General features: G+C 44.2%; 2 protein-coding genes across 6 annotated transcripts in view; one reads left to right on the plus strand and one right to left on the minus strand.

The window, feature by feature from the left end:
- Nucleotides 1–47: 47 nt before the first annotated feature.
- Nucleotides 48–13,105, plus strand: daw1 (dynein assembly factor with WDR repeat domains 1). Of its 2 annotated transcripts, none has more exons than XM_031795920.1 (13): nt 48–468; nt 805–877; nt 2,926–3,070; nt 3,469–3,527; nt 3,938–4,060; nt 4,178–4,277; nt 4,416–4,523; nt 5,153–5,259; nt 5,348–5,450; nt 5,893–6,007; nt 6,360–6,436; nt 12,100–12,262; nt 12,573–13,105. In XM_031795920.1, the coding sequence occupies exons 1-13, from the start codon at nt 429–431 to the stop codon at nt 12,605–12,607; spliced, it is 1,248 nt and encodes a 415-aa protein (XP_031651780.1). In that variant the 5' UTR covers nt 48–428; the 3' UTR covers nt 12,608–13,105. The 2 variants fall into 2 exon arrangements, with proteins under 2 accessions (XP_031651780.1, XP_031651781.1); XM_031795921.1 differs by having other exon boundaries at nt 94–468; nt 12,118–12,262; nt 12,573–13,103.
- LOC109909380 (A-kinase anchor protein SPHKAP-like) overlaps nt 13,099–15,180 on the minus strand; it is a 40,678-nt gene continuing 38,596 nt past the window's right edge. For 2 of the 4 annotated variants that reach the window (XM_031795916.1, XM_031795918.1), the window contains 2 exons: nt 14,787–14,992; nt 13,099–14,675 (listed from right to left, as the gene is read on the minus strand). In XM_031795916.1, coding sequence (XP_031651776.1) covers nt 14,523–14,675; nt 14,787–14,992 — 359 coding nt within the window. In that variant the 3' untranslated portion in view covers nt 13,099–14,522. The remainder of the gene's footprint in view (nt 14,676–14,786; nt 14,993–15,180) is intronic. The other 2 variants (XM_031795919.1, XM_031795917.1) reach the window with 1 other exon arrangement.

Below are 15,180 nucleotides of genomic sequence, written 5' to 3' on the forward strand. Positions count from 1 at the left end.
TCTGGGTCTGAGTTCTGTGTACCACTAGTGTCTGTTGGCAGTAGGCAGCTGTAGATCACTGGGCTAAGTCTTTGTCGGGGAAATTTATTAATTTAGTCTTTGTCTATGAACTACATGTGCATAACTGAGAATGCAAGTTTATATGAGGGAGACTTTGAGCTCTTGGGAAATAGTCCAACTGAAAAAGTTTACGTCAGCCTCTGTTGTCATGACACAGAGTTTTCTAGTTTCTCGTTTCTAGTCTCTATTCTTTATGTACATGTTATTTTTTATTTTTTTGTGGACAGTTATGGAACAAGTTCTGTCTTTTTTGAACAGATTAGTTGTAGGCGAATGCGTTTCAGTCCATCTGCGCATGCGTTTTGGCCGCGATAGCCTGTCGCCATAACAACGCTTTGTTGACAAGTGATTTCTGCTGGAGAAGCGAAATGAAACTCAAACGATTCCTTCTCAGATATTATCCACCAGGTAATGAACATGTTGTTGATGATGCTAACATGCATTAGAATTAAGGTAATAAGGAATGTTTGGACAAGTAGGTAGCTAATTATTTGTACCATTTTGTGCAACTACACTGCAACTTCAGTGCTGTTCTGACCTACTGAGCTAGCTGGCTTTGCTAGCCCAGAGCAGAGCTAGGCTCTGTGCTAGACAGACCAGTTAACGTTAGCTGTAACAGGATTTGTTTTGCATGATGCACATGTTGATGCAAGTTGAAGTTACAAGTAGGCCTAAAGTAACTCGTATCTCACACTTGGTCTGGTGTCGAATATTGAATATTGAATTGATGCCTTTTGTTCACAGGTATCATCCTGGAATATGAGAAAGGAGGAGCTCTGAAGACTAAATCCATCGATCTGTTGGATTTGTCTCCGGAGTGGGTAGACAATAGTACAATTCATGTTTATGAATGAGATGATGTGTTTTTAGTGTTCATGATATGTGCAGGGTTGCCAACTTTTGAAGAAAGCTTCGAATGAGATTTGCTTTCTGAATTTCATTACTGCCTGGCACAACCCCAAGACACGGAGGCTAATTTCCTGCAAGTCTACGTATTTTGAAATGGTTTAGGCCTATGACCAGGGTGTAAAAAAACACACACAAAAAAAACACAGGTCAGTTGTATTCAGGATGTTTTAAAAATTAAATGAACACTCAAAATTCGGCGCCTTTGTTACTTTGATATTTCTTTCGGGGGGGGGGGGACGTTTAAAGTATGCTAATATTTTTTTAGGTGGTTTGACATTTCATTCAGAAAGTAATGAAATGAGATGGGGGGGGGGGGGGGGGGGGGGTACTAGAACCATTGGGAAGGTTGGAGCAGGGATTTGTATGCAACACTTACCAGTACACCAAGACGGTAACCACATCATAGATTGCAGTCTCCTTGTCCATAGACTGCTTTCAAGGAAAATACACAAACATTTTGTAATTTGGTTGATCCATCCCTTTAAAATAGGGCTCTGAGAAAATCCTGCTCGCTCTCCAGGAGGGTTGTCCACCCCTGATCTATATTTCCCAAGTGCTGGGTGTTTGATAATGTACTTGGTATAACAATTAATTTCTCACAATCACCCAACCTTCAAGCAAAGTCTAATGAATATCAATATTCAGGTGGTTTATGTCTACTAGTTGTAGATCCTTGCCATCATCTTACTCAACATAGACAAAATATGATGCGTCTATGAGTTGTGAGTCCCCCCACCATCTCTGTCCAGCATGTACTAAAATATATACAATTATATTTGATTCCTGGAGCATTTAATATCCCATGCTCAAACGGTCCGTGAATGGCTGCAAAAATGCATTGCCTCATATCATTCATTTATCAAAGACACAAGTAGGCATATCAGATTTCAAATATGTGATGATACTGGCATAATTGGGAAGAAGTGGAATAATAAAATACGTTTGGGGAATAACAGTAATGTTGTTGCTGACAAGCACAGTAATAAACCTATATTTTAGCACATTATTAAGAATGAGCATTGTTCCACTGATCAGACCAAATAAAGTAAATAGATAATAAAATCTGAAGACAAGATGACATTAATCTTCCCCTACACCCTAACCAAATTATTCTTCTATTTATTTTCCCGCTCTAGAATCAAACATTCACTTTTGGTTTCACAATCTGTTTGACAAAATAATTTTTTATAGTTACTAAAGATCACCCTACCAAACGTCCCTGCTAAAACATACTGTAGGTCTGTCTGCTGCCTTTTTGTTGTCACAGCCTAAATGCCCATCACCAAATGAGGGGACTAAAGCAAGTGTGGGTTAAATCGACTTTAGTATATGCTGTCAAAAGGCTGCATTCTGCAATAGATACATGGACGGTAGTAACAGCATTTTACATAAAACAGCGCTACCATGCTGCTCTTTTTACAGTTTTATAAAATCAGCGGAGAATGTTCTCTCTCTCCATTCAGCTCCACTCTAATCTTGAGGGGCATTTCTTTAAAACATGCATCCTATCCCCTCTGATCCCTCACATAACTAGACCAATCATATGCTGCTATGTGATGCGGTTCACAATGCTGCGGCAAGGCAGGGCAATGATAGAGGTTTTGCTCGTGATGTTAAATTGTAGGCGCAGATGCTCTGATTTCAAAACGATTTGGAGCACAGTTGAAAAGTTAATGACATGGACTAATTAGAAAAATAAAAGCAGTAGTTTTCAATGTGTGAGATATATGAAGAGGGTCAAATGCGGGTGTCTCATGGCCAATGTGTGAAAGTTGGCAGCCCTGTATGGTATGCAGTTGATTATACTAGTGCTAGTGTAGTATGAGGATGATGATTATATAGGTAAATAAACACACCCACTAATTCTTTACAATTTCTCACTGATCCTGTATGACGTCTATTCTCCTTTTTTCAATGACCATGATGCATCGCTCTGACACGTCTCTATCCATATAGGACAGACACCGAGGAGTTAATATCAGCGATCAGGAAATCGGAGCCACTGATCACAGCATCACGCGTCGACCAAGTCAAACTCTTGATCGTCAGACTGCAGGAGAAACTGGGTCAGCAGGACAATCGCAGATTCTGCCTCTTCAAGGTCAAATACAGCTTCCATATTTCTGAGCTACCTATTTATTTTCATTAGGCTCTCTTCTAATGGATAATGTCACCGTCTGCCTCCTGATCGTCCACTCTTGTGTGCCAGTGCACACTGTCTATGCAGCCATAAACAGCCATTAACATGCACGACCACACTGCCAGTGCCTTGTGCAAACGGTGCAGCCATCCTGTAATTCCTCATTTGAAGCATAGATGGCAGCAGGGGGTGGGAATTGTAGATTTCTCCTAGAATAACAGGACTCTTCCTCAGCACATCAAAGCCAGATATATTATGTATGGGTATTACATGGTCAAAAGTATAGATGTACATTTATTTAATTCAGTCAAGTAAACTGCCTCAGAGTTAACCTTTTTTTTTATCCTTCTCCCTTGCAGGCGCTGCAGGCGCACATACTGCCACTGACAAACGTTGCCTTCAATAAATCAGGGTCGAGGTAAGTTTATCTGCACTGCATGGAGATGTGCAGAGAACCCCTGGCGCTTGTCTTTTTGGTGTGCAGGAGAAGTAAACATCTCTCTTTTTACACTCTGTCTCTTTCTTTATCCTTTTCTCTGTCTCTTTCTCTGTTTCTCACTCTCTCCCCAATCTCTCCCCAATCTCTCACCCTCTCTCTCTGTCTCTCTCACCCTCTCTCTCTCTCTCTCTCTCTCTCTCTCTCTCTCTCTCTCTCTCTCTCTCTCTCTCTCTCTCACCCTCTCTCTCTCTCTCTCTCTCTCTCACCCTCTCTCTCTCTCTCACCCTCTCTCTCTCTCTCTCTCACCCTCTCTCTCTCTCTCTCACCCTCTCTCTCTCTCTCTCACCCTCTCTCTCTCTCTCTCACCCTCTCTCTCTCTCTCTCTGCAGTTTTATAACTGGGAGCTATGACAGGACATGTAAAATATGGGACACGGCGTCAGGCGAGGAGCTGCACACACTGGAGGGCCACAGGAACGTGGTGTACGCCATCGCCTTCAACAACCCCTATGGGTAACCACCTTCCTGTCACTCTACCCCAGGTTTAAAAACACCAGGACCCGTATTCATAAAAAAATCAATTATTTTTCCTATCTCAAATCATACCTTTATTTATCCCTTTTAATCCAGGGACAAGATTGCCACTGGGTCCTTTGATAAGACCTGCAGGCTGTGGAGTGTAGAGACGGGCAAATGTTTCCACACCTTCCGAGGACACACTGCTGAAATAGTACGAGGGACTTTCTAATCTAGAGATGGGACTTTCTGAGAGATTGGACTTGTCCTTCAGTATCAATATGATTGCAGTGAGCTTCGAATCAGATTTTCTATGTGAATGGCAGCTAACACTGTTTTCTGTGCTGAACAGGTGTGTTTGGCGTTTAACCCTCAAAGTACCTTGGTGGCCACGGGTAGCATGGACACTACGGCCAAGCTATGGGACATCCAGACTGGAGAGGAGGTGTCCACACTGACAGTGAGTCAGCTCTCTCTCTCTCTCTCTGTCTCTCTCTCTCTCTCTCTCATATCTCATCTCTCCTTTCCTCTCATCTCCACATGCTCTCACAACCATCCATGTCCACATCCATTTGTTAATGACTTTATTCAGTCACTTATCTGCATTCATCCATTCATTTTTGTATATAATTATTCATGATGTGCTGGTCCAGCAGTCACCCTGCTTACTGTGTTCTATCCTCCCATCATATATGAGTATGCAGCTGTGACTGTAATACATTCATAAGGTAATCTATCTACATCCTCAGTTATTGGACAGGCAGCAGTTTCCTGCTGCACGTGGGCAAACTGTGTGGCTGGGTGTTCCAGAGAGGGGATTCTGTGTGCTGCTCTCTACCCCTCCTCTCTACCCCTCCTCTCTACACCTCCTCTCTACCCCTTCTTCTTCAATTATTCCAACATTAGTCATGCTGGTGAATATTTGACTCGAGCACAAAAAGGCAAATGTGTTCCTCAAACTGAATTGGATGAAATTATGCAATTTAGCTTTTTTAAAGAAGAAAGAATGGCTTGTTTACTTGACTGTGCTTTCGTTTGCTCACTCGCTCTCCCCCCCCCCCCCCCCCCCCTCTTTCTTTCCTCTCTCAGGGCCACTCAGCAGAGATCATCTCCTTGTCATTTAACACAGTGGGTGACCAGCTAGTCACTGGCTCCTTTGACCACACTGTTTCTCTGTGGGATGTTCCATCTGGGAGGTGAGAGCCCAAGTGTGTGTGTGTGTGTGTCCATCCATGTTTGTGTCCGAGTCTAACCACCATTAACAACCTCCTATCATTCTACCAGGCGTGTCCACACACTGATAGGCCACAGAGGGGAGATCAGCAGTGTTCAGTTTAACTGGGACTGCTCCCTCATCATCACCGGCTCCATGGACAAAAGTTGTAGGGTGAGCTCTCACATCCTCTCTCACATCCCACCTCACATCATGTCACATCTCCTATCATCTCTCTCACACCCTCTTTCACATCCCATCTCACATTGTGTCACATCTCCTATCATCTCTCTCTTTCTCTCTGGTAGGGACTCCTATCTCTTTTAAGCTCTGCATAATTTAATAAGGAAAATTAAATCCTTTAATTATTCCAAGATGAGTCACACTCGCTGGTTAGTTGTGTGAATTATTCACGTGGTTGCATTCCTAAAGAGACGATTGTGGAGAGGGGAAAACACCACCATTGTGTTGTTACAGCACTTACCAAGATGGTTGTCTGTTTTAAAAGGCTTTTAAAAATAGATTCATTAACATTTGACACTTTGACATTGTGTGTGTTTGTGTCCTTATGTGTGTGTGGGTACCGGGATATGTGTGTGTGTCTATGCTTCCCCAGGTGTGGGAGGCAGCGAGTGGGAAGTGTATGGCCACACTAGCAGGCCATGAAGACGAGGTGCTGGATGTGTGTTTCGACTACACCGGTCAACTCATAGCCACCGCCTCGGCTGACGGTACGACCGCAGAGATGCTTATCTTGTTCTATTTAACTACGGGGATACCTCGACCTCTCTGCTGGTTCCGTGATTGTTCAGTCCAGGAACTTTGTGTTGACAATGTCCTAGGCACTGAACAACTATATCCGTACTGTACCCAGCCCAACCACCCCTATTTTACACTGTCATGCCAACCCAAATCGTACTGTGGTGGCTTGAATATTTATTTTTCACATTGTCCTTTCCAGCACAGTTCCAGCAACTATGGTGTATGACTAACCAGGCCAGCTCAATTTAATTCCTTTTATTTTAAGGTTCAACTTCACTCACCGGATGATATGAGAAATCAATATTTCCCCCTGACTCTTAGGCACAGCGAGAGTGTACAGCGCTGTCAGCTACCAGTGCATCTCCAGACTGGAGAGCCATGAGGGAGAGATCTCCAAGGTGAGTCACTGAGACAGGTAATGGTTCAAACAGGAACCAAAATGCCCCCTCTCTCTCGGTCTCTTTTGTCTGCCTCGGAGCATCCGTCAGACTCACAAGGGTACAGGACTGGACAGGGGGGATGAGGACGGCGGGCCGCTTGCCGGGGGGATGTTTCTACCTCCTGTTACTGCTTCTTGTGTCAGTTGCTAGGTCAACCACGTCTTGACGATGACAGAGAGAGACATGACCTTGAAGGTGTGTGTCCCTCAGGCCAGAACGTTCCAGAAATATTTTCCTGCTCTACCTATAGGCTGATTCTTGCTCTACCTATAGGCTGATTCCTGGTCTACAGGCTGATAAAAAATGACAGACCTCTACATGCTTTGTAAGTAGGAAACACTGCCGATTTTGCAGGTTATCAAATACTTGTTCTCCCCACTGTAGGTAGAGCAGGAATCAACCTATAGGTCGACCAGGAATCAGCCTATAGGTCGACCAGGAATCAGCCTATAGGTCGACCAGGAATCAGCCTATAGATTCCTGGTCTACCTATAGGCTGATTGCTGGTCTACCTATAGGCTGATTCCTGCTCTACCTATAGGCTGATTCCTGCTCTACCTATAGGCTGATTCCTGCTCTACCTATAGGCTGATTCCTGGTCGACCTATAGGCTGATTCCTGGTCGACCTATAGGCTGATTCCTGGTCGACCTATAGGCTTATTCCTGGTCGACCTATAGGCTTATTCCTGCTCGACCTATAGGCTTATTCCTGCTCTACCTATAGGCTTATTCCTGCTCTACCTATAGGCTGATTCCTGCTCTACCTATAGGCTGATTCCTGCTCTACCTATAGGCTGATTCCTGCTCTACCTATGCCCTTTTCAAAACAGCCCTGTTAAATCTCACTTCCCAAGTTTTTCTGCCTAGCGACTCTGATTCCCCCTTCCCCCCCCGGTAGTCTCATTTGATTCCCTGTAATGTTTCACCTTGAGCCCTTTAATGTCACACCTTGGTTGATTTTATTAATAAAACACCATGACATAGTCTGTCCCTTCTCACTCTGTAACTGCATTAGCCACGGCTGTATAGAGCCACATGTGACCTGGGCCTGTATTGTAGGTGACCCAGCTGTGACCTAAGTGTGTGATCTTATCAGCCTCTGCCATTTGACAGTTCTGCCAGTGTACGTGTGTGTACATATTTGTTAGTGTGTGTGTATGTGCCTGCATGTTGTGTGTGTTTGTCGCTTGGTGCCACAGCCACTAGGAGACCGATTCAGACTTAGGAAATGTACTCCTTTCCTACACACACCTTTCCTCTCAATAGTTGGATATCAGACTTACCTTATGCAGATGCGTAATGGGCTTCGCAGGCGTGGTTAACATTTATTAAATCGCTGGAAAGTGCTGGCCAACCGGTTTTCTCCTGGAGTTTTCATTCAATAGGATTTTCAGTACATTTAATCTAAATCTATGCCTTTTGTACCTTTAACTAGAATTTGTTTTCTTTTTCAGTAACAATTGGTAGATTGAAAAATATTCTGATATTGTATATTATTAAGGTTTAGGAAAGTATTTATGAATAATAAAACAACAGCTTTGGAGAGCCTTTATGCAAAAAAACCTCACTAATCATGGAACTGTGATGACAAGTTCAGTTGTTGTGCAGCGTGCTCCAGGTTTAACCTGCTTACGTGTGGTCTGTTCCATAATGATTCTAATAGGCTACATGTCCTAAATTACTGTACAGCGTTAGCCTAATATGATCCAGTAATGCTAGTGACCCTCAGGAACAACTGCACAGACGTGACAGAGGAAAGAAAGGTCAATGGAATGGAATGATGTGAAATGTAAGGGAACTAACACTAAAGTCAGTGTATGTGGGTATAACTGCCGGTGGCTACCGATGGTCGTTAATATTTAACATGAAGCAAATTGTAAAAAATACAGTGAAAGGTCTGGGCGTATGATTAAAACATTCTCATATGGTCTCCAAATTTCAGCCATAGGGCCAGCATTTCATAAACTTCACTGTGGAAAAGTTAATATACATTTCTGTCATTTAGCAGACACTTATCCAGAGCGACTTACAGGAACAATTAGTGATAGTGCCTTGCTCAAGAACACATCGGCAGGATTTTCACCTAGTCAGGCGAGAGGAATTGAACCAGTGACTTTTCAGTTACTGGCCTAACACTCTTAACCACTCGGCTATATTGATATACTTTAGTTTGTTGCCATATGACTGGTTTTACATTTGGCTCCAAGGTAAAATAAGGTAAAATATATCTAAAACAATGATAGGTTGCTCAACCTTATTCATCATTTCATTGTGCGTAAAGGTGGTGGAATCACGAGGGAGTCTAGGTCAGAATACGACGTATCTGTAGAAACCTCCGCCACATTCGTTTTATTTTATCTCCAGGCCTAGCGAATAGGGGGTGAATAGCATGTTATTATCATGCTTAAGTTCAAGGTCAGAATACACTTAGAGAGAAAAGTGCATAAAAAGGGAATTATGTTCCAATTTATACGCACTTAACTCAGGTCGCAATCCCCCCCAGCTGACTCATTGGGCTGCCTGTCTTGTGTCTGTTTACTGAAAGCCATCAGGGCCCAGCCTCGGTAATAGGCTGGAAGGAGGATGATTTCACAGGATTATGACACTAATCTCCCCCTAACAGGACACCTCTCTCCCCTCCCTCCGCCTCTTAACCGCTGTGTCAATCTCTTTTTTTTTCATCACTTCTCCCATTATTTCTGTCTCTGTCGGTCCCTGTTTTTACTTCCATTCTGATTTCCACTGTCATCCCTCCAGCTCCCTCTCCCCAATCTTTGTTGTTCCTTTCTTCCTCTCGTTACAAAGGGTCAGATTTAATCGGTAGAAGCTGACTTTTTCTTAAAGGTCCAATGCAACTGTTTTTTATCTCAATATCAAATCATTTCTGGGTCACAATTAAGTACCTCACTGTGATTGGTTTTCAATTAAAATTGTAAAAAATATTCTCAGCAAAGAGCAATTTCTCAAGCAAGAATTTTGCTAGGACTGACTGGGGGTGGTCTGAGTGGGGAGGGGGAAACTGAAAACTAGCTGTTATTGACAGAAGTTTAGAACTCTCTTTCTTATTGGTCTATTAACTAATTGACTGTCTGGTGATGCCACCAGGCAGGCCAAAACTCAGTCCCACCAAAACAGGCAGAAATTTCATGTGGTCTATTCAAACAGCTCTTATACTAAAAGGGCATTATCATCATTTTCACAACTTCACAGTGTTATTCTAACCTCATAGTGTGGAAATATATAAACTCAGCAAAAAAAGAAACGTCCTCTCACTGTCAACTGCGTTTATTTTCAGCGAACTTAACATGTGTAAATATTTGTATGAACATAACAAGATTCAACAACTGAGACATAAACTGGACAAGGTCCACAGATATGTGACTAACAGAAATGGAATAATGTGTCCCTGAACAAAGGGGGGGTCAAAATCAAAACTAACAGTCAGTTTCTGGGGTGGCCACCAGCTGCATTAAGAACTGCAGTGTATCACCTCCTCGTGGACTGCACTAGATTGACCAGTTCATGCTGTGAGATGTTACCCCACTCTTCCACCAAGGCACCTGCAAGTTCCCGGACATTTCTGGGGGGAATGGCCCTAGCTCTCACCCTACGATCCAACAGGTCCCAGACGTGCTCAATGGGATTGAGATCCGGGCTCTTCGCTGGCCATGGCAGAACACTGACGTTCCTGTCTTGCAGGAAATCACACACAGAACGAGCAGTATGGCTGGTGGCATTGTCATGTTGGATGGTCATGTCAGGATGAGCCTGCAGGAAGGGTACCAACATGAGGGAGGAGGATGTCTTCTCTGTAACGCACAGCGTTGAGATTGCCTGCAATGACAACAAGCTCAGTCCGATGATGCTGTGATACACCGCCGAGGACCATGACGGACCCACCACCTCCAAATCGATTCTGCTCCAGAGTGCAGGCCTCGGCGTAACGCTCATTCCTTTGACGATAAACGCAAATCTGACCATCACCCCTAGTGAGACAAAACTGCGACTCGTCAGTGAAGAGCATTTTTGCCAGTCCTGTCTGGTCCAGCGACGGTGGGTTTGTGCCCATAGGCGACGTTGTTGCCGGTGATGTCTGGTGAGGACCTGCCTTACAACAGGCCTACAAGCCCTCAGTCCAGCCTCTCTCATCCTATTGCGGACAGTCTGAGCACTGATGGAGGGATTGTGCATTCCTGGTGTAACTCAGGCAGTTGTTGCCATCCTGTACCTATCCCGCAGGTGTGATGTTCGGATGTACTGATCCTGTGCAGGTGTTGTTACACGTGGTCTGCCACTGTGAGGATGATCAGCTGTCTGTCCTGTCTCCCTGTAGCTCTGTCTTAGGTGTCTCACAGTACTGACATTGCAATGTATTGCCCTGGCCACATCTGCAGTACTCATGCCTCCTTGCAGCATGCCTAAGACACGTTCACGCAATTGAGCAGGGACCCTGGGCACCTTTCTTTTGGTGTTTTTCAGAATCCGCAGAAAGGCCTCTTTAGTGTCCTACATTTTCATAACTGTGACCTACCTACCGTCTGTAAGCTGTTAGTGTCTTAACGACCACAGGTGCATGTTCATTAATTGTTTATGGTTCATTGAACAAGCATGGGAAACAGTGTTTAAACCCTTTACAATGAAGATCTGTGAAGTTATTTAGATTTTTACGAATTATCTTTGAAAGACGGTCCTGAAAAAAGGCTGTTTCTTTTTTTTCTGAGTTTAGATGTGTTTTTTACTGCACTCGGCCATTAAATGAAAATAATATCTGTGGAATGAATGTCATAGAACCAAATATTGCTAAAAACATAAATTCATTGTTTTGTTGATTAAATATGCAAGAAATAATGTAAAATAGTCATTGTTATGGCATTGAATCATCTCAACAGAATCCATGTGAGTCTACTCATGACCATTCACTTACTCCATCTTCTTCTAATCAAATCAAATCAAATTCATCCTTCTATTTCTCTTCTGTTTTTCCTCTCGTTTCACCAGTCTCTTTCCCCGTTTCTTCTTTTCTAAAAATGTGACACCTCTGTGCTCTCCTCTCTGCCTCCTCCATGCTCCCCCCGTTCCTCTTTGCTCCCCCCTTCTACCTCTCCTCAGTGCCCTCTCGCTCTCCTCTTTGTGCTCGTTCCTTTTTCCCTCGCTCTCCTCTGTATTCTGTCAGTGTCACCCTCTCCCAGAGTTCTATTTCTATTTCCTGTCTGAGGCCCGCTCACCGCCCTGCAGCGTGAGGCCTTTAATAAAAACACACTTTACTTTTAGACAATGGAGAGTCAGCATCATTTAATCATCCCAGCCCCATGTTCATTTCTTCACCTCACTGTGTGCTTGTAGATCTCTCTGAAGTCTGGCTATGTGTTCCATTGGAGCCATTCCTCCATAACAAATGCCTGGCAGACCTCCAAATGCCTAACAGACCTCCATTTAGTTAATAGCCTTTTAAGAATATAGTGCTGACATGGTTGAACGTTCCGCTTGCTCTGCTCATTTGGCGGTTCCTATCTACTCTTGCACACTTCCTCATCAGTGCACCCGCCATCCAGCCATTCACTCCATCACTCCTTTTCACTCTCGTAACACACACACCCTTATGTCAATTTCAACCTCCCAGATCTGTTTTAACGCTCAGGGCAGTAGAGTTCTGACGGCCAGCGCTGACAAGACGGCTCGCCTGTGGGACGTCCAGTCTGGCGTCTGTCTGCAGGTCCTCGAGGGACACACGGACGAGATCTTCTCCTCTGCCTTCAACTACGAGGGTGACACCATCATCACAGGTAATATGTACCCTCTATCAGGGCTGGGGTCAATTCCATTTCAATTCAGCATTAAGTTAGCATTGAGAAAAATGTGAATTTCAGTTTACTTCCTGAATTGTCAGAAATGGAATTGAGCCCAACTCTGCCCTCTATATAATCATACCTAGTTCAAATGTAGCGATGCCATTGCAAACTCTTCACAGCCAAACAAGCATAATGTTTTCTCCACTCACAAACACTTTATCAAGGTTCAAATGAACAGGCCATAGCTGGGTGCGGTGAGCTACCTCCTTTTCATCCACCTGTCCCTGTCTTCTCTCTGCTGCAGGCAGCAAGGACAACACCTGTCGCATCTGGCGCTGACCCATCCTGTGGTCAGTGGTCAGTAGGGTGTGTGAGGAGGGGAAGGCCATCTGTCCATCCACCAACAAAGAAGATGACTCCAACAGGGCCCCGATTGAAGATGCCCTTCCTGGAAGTTATCACTAACCCAACGTATGTGACCTCTAACCTCCTAGTTGCTGTGGAGTAAGATTCAGTAGAACGGATAGCTTTGGTGAATGAATTTGGTCCCACTGTCATTTTACTATGTAGGACTGTCTAGACAGACAGTTTAGTGCTGTGGATGCATCCCAATGGCACCCAATCTCTATTAAGTGCACTACTTCTGAGCAGGGCCTATAGGGCTTTGCGGCCTGCATTCAACAGTTAGGATTTGACCTGGACTGGTCACTTTGGTCCTCTGTCATGTTCAGTGTTGATACTCAGTGTTTGTTTGTGTGTTAATAGTAGAATGGGCTGGATGGAATAATGTTTTCTCTACCCCTCTTTTGCTCAATAAAGTCTATTCATGCTCACATATTACATGGATTTATTGATCTCAAAAGATAAAGATACATTCAGTTTCTACAGCAACAGAGTTGAATTGTGTGCTTTTTAATGCCAACGATTTAACACTAGGGTACCACCACGCAGATAAAACCTGACAAACCAGATTCACGTACAAATTAGACACTACAAACCTTCTCTGTCTTTCTGATAGTAGTAAAAATGAAATGATAGAGAGCAGTCTTTCTACCCCAAGGTGCAGCAGTTCAAGAATCTACAATATGTACAGCTATCCATGATAAACAATTCTCAAAGAACATGAAGAACGACAGATTACTTTACATAAGAACGACAGATAACAATGAAGAATGACAGGTAACTTAAGCAGAGTTCAAAGTTACAACAGAAGTAGACAACGTTGACCGACGTAAACGACAACTATGTTCATCTGGGTCTGTATTCACAAAGCATCTCAGGAGGGCTGATATAGGATCCGTTTGGTATGATTACCAGAACCACAGGGGGGGGGGGGGGGGGATCTGATCCTAGAACAGCATTCCTGCTTTGAGACACATTGTGAATACAGGCTCTGGGCAACTGTCAAGCGTAGTAGTGCACACCTATGTTGCTGTCAGCAAATCCCAACTGGAATGATGGCTGCTGTCTGACAGTCTCTTCAAGATAGCTACTGTACATTAAAACATCATCTGGTGTCTTTTTGAGTTCGATTGGTTGAGGGAATGTGGTACAGTGTTCTATTGGTGCCTTGTTGTGTGTGTGTTTATGTTTAATAAATACATCATTTCTAAAGTAACACATCAGATTGTGAAAATGTAATGTATAAGATATATAACAACTAAAGGAATACAAATTCTGCAGGCTAGAATCTCAGATGGCTGATTTGTTTGCACTAAATAAATAAGGCCTACACCCCAAACTGATGCTGGGTTTTCCATGGGTTCGTCTAACTAGGGACCGTGCATCAGAAAATGAGAAACATGCTTATCTTATTAAAGGGAGACATGTCTGCTCACTGCAGCCTAATGAAAGTCCTCAGTCCCATAAGGTGTGTATAATGTCACGGGGTGTGGTGTTTCTTTTAGCCTGGAAGCCCGACCTGTTTGGGCTTCAGCCAGATCTTCTACTCCTCGTTGTCCATTGACCATAGGAGTTGGTAAGACAGCACAAACTAATCTGGGACCTTCTATCCTAGTAGCCAGACTTCTAGCGTTCCCTGTCATGGCTTACATCACAATTAACGAAAGAGGAATTGGCTAAAGCACAAACAGATCTGGCTACCAGGCTAGTTTTTTTTTTCATGATTCGCACTCCGTGTGCTGGGAATCACTAGGCTTTATGGTGGGGTTTGATGCATGGCGGGGTACACACAGTTGGGGACATTGGCTGGTGTGTGTGTGTGTTTGTGTAGATGGGGGGGTGTTGGCAGAGCCTAGTGGGTCTCCAGTAGCCAGTCGAAAAGACTGGACAGAGAGCTGCCTCCGTCCTCCTCTTCCTGGTGGAGTTTACAGAACTGGATCACAGCATTGAAGAGATCTCCGATCCTCCATGCCTTCTGAGACACCAGCTGCAACACCCTCTGGAACTGAGACATCACACTCAGCCAGATTACCATGCTCCTTGTGCACTACACGAGACATGCACATAACAGAGTACAATACACACACGCGTAGGGGCATAATCAGAGTCTGTGTACCTGCATGTGCTGTGCTGCACCCACCTTGGACGTCCTCTCCTTACACTTCCTGAAGTAGACGGCATGCAGGCCCAGCTCGGAGGCGGCGATCCACTGCAGGGCCAAGCGCAGCTCTGAGTCCACACACTCTGGATCCAAGTCACAGTTGACCACCAGAAGCTCCCTGTGGCTGCTACTGCCCCCTACTGTCCACAGGGAGCTGCCCTCTGCAACACACACAGGAAATACATCACGCCCACTTTCTGTATACATCACACTCACTTTGTGTAGTGTCAATGCCAATGCTACGCCGAGGTCCGATGGAACATTGGATGGATTTGGCACTAAATAGGTTCAAGTTGGGTTGGGTATAGAGAGCTTGATACCATCAATGTTGGGAAGTAGTGAAATACAT

This window comes from Oncorhynchus kisutch, linkage group LG18, assembly GCF_002021735.2.
Source record: "Oncorhynchus kisutch isolate 150728-3 linkage group LG18, Okis_V2, whole genome shotgun sequence".
In the NCBI taxonomy this organism is placed as follows: Eukaryota; Metazoa; Chordata; class Actinopteri; order Salmoniformes; family Salmonidae; genus Oncorhynchus; species Oncorhynchus kisutch.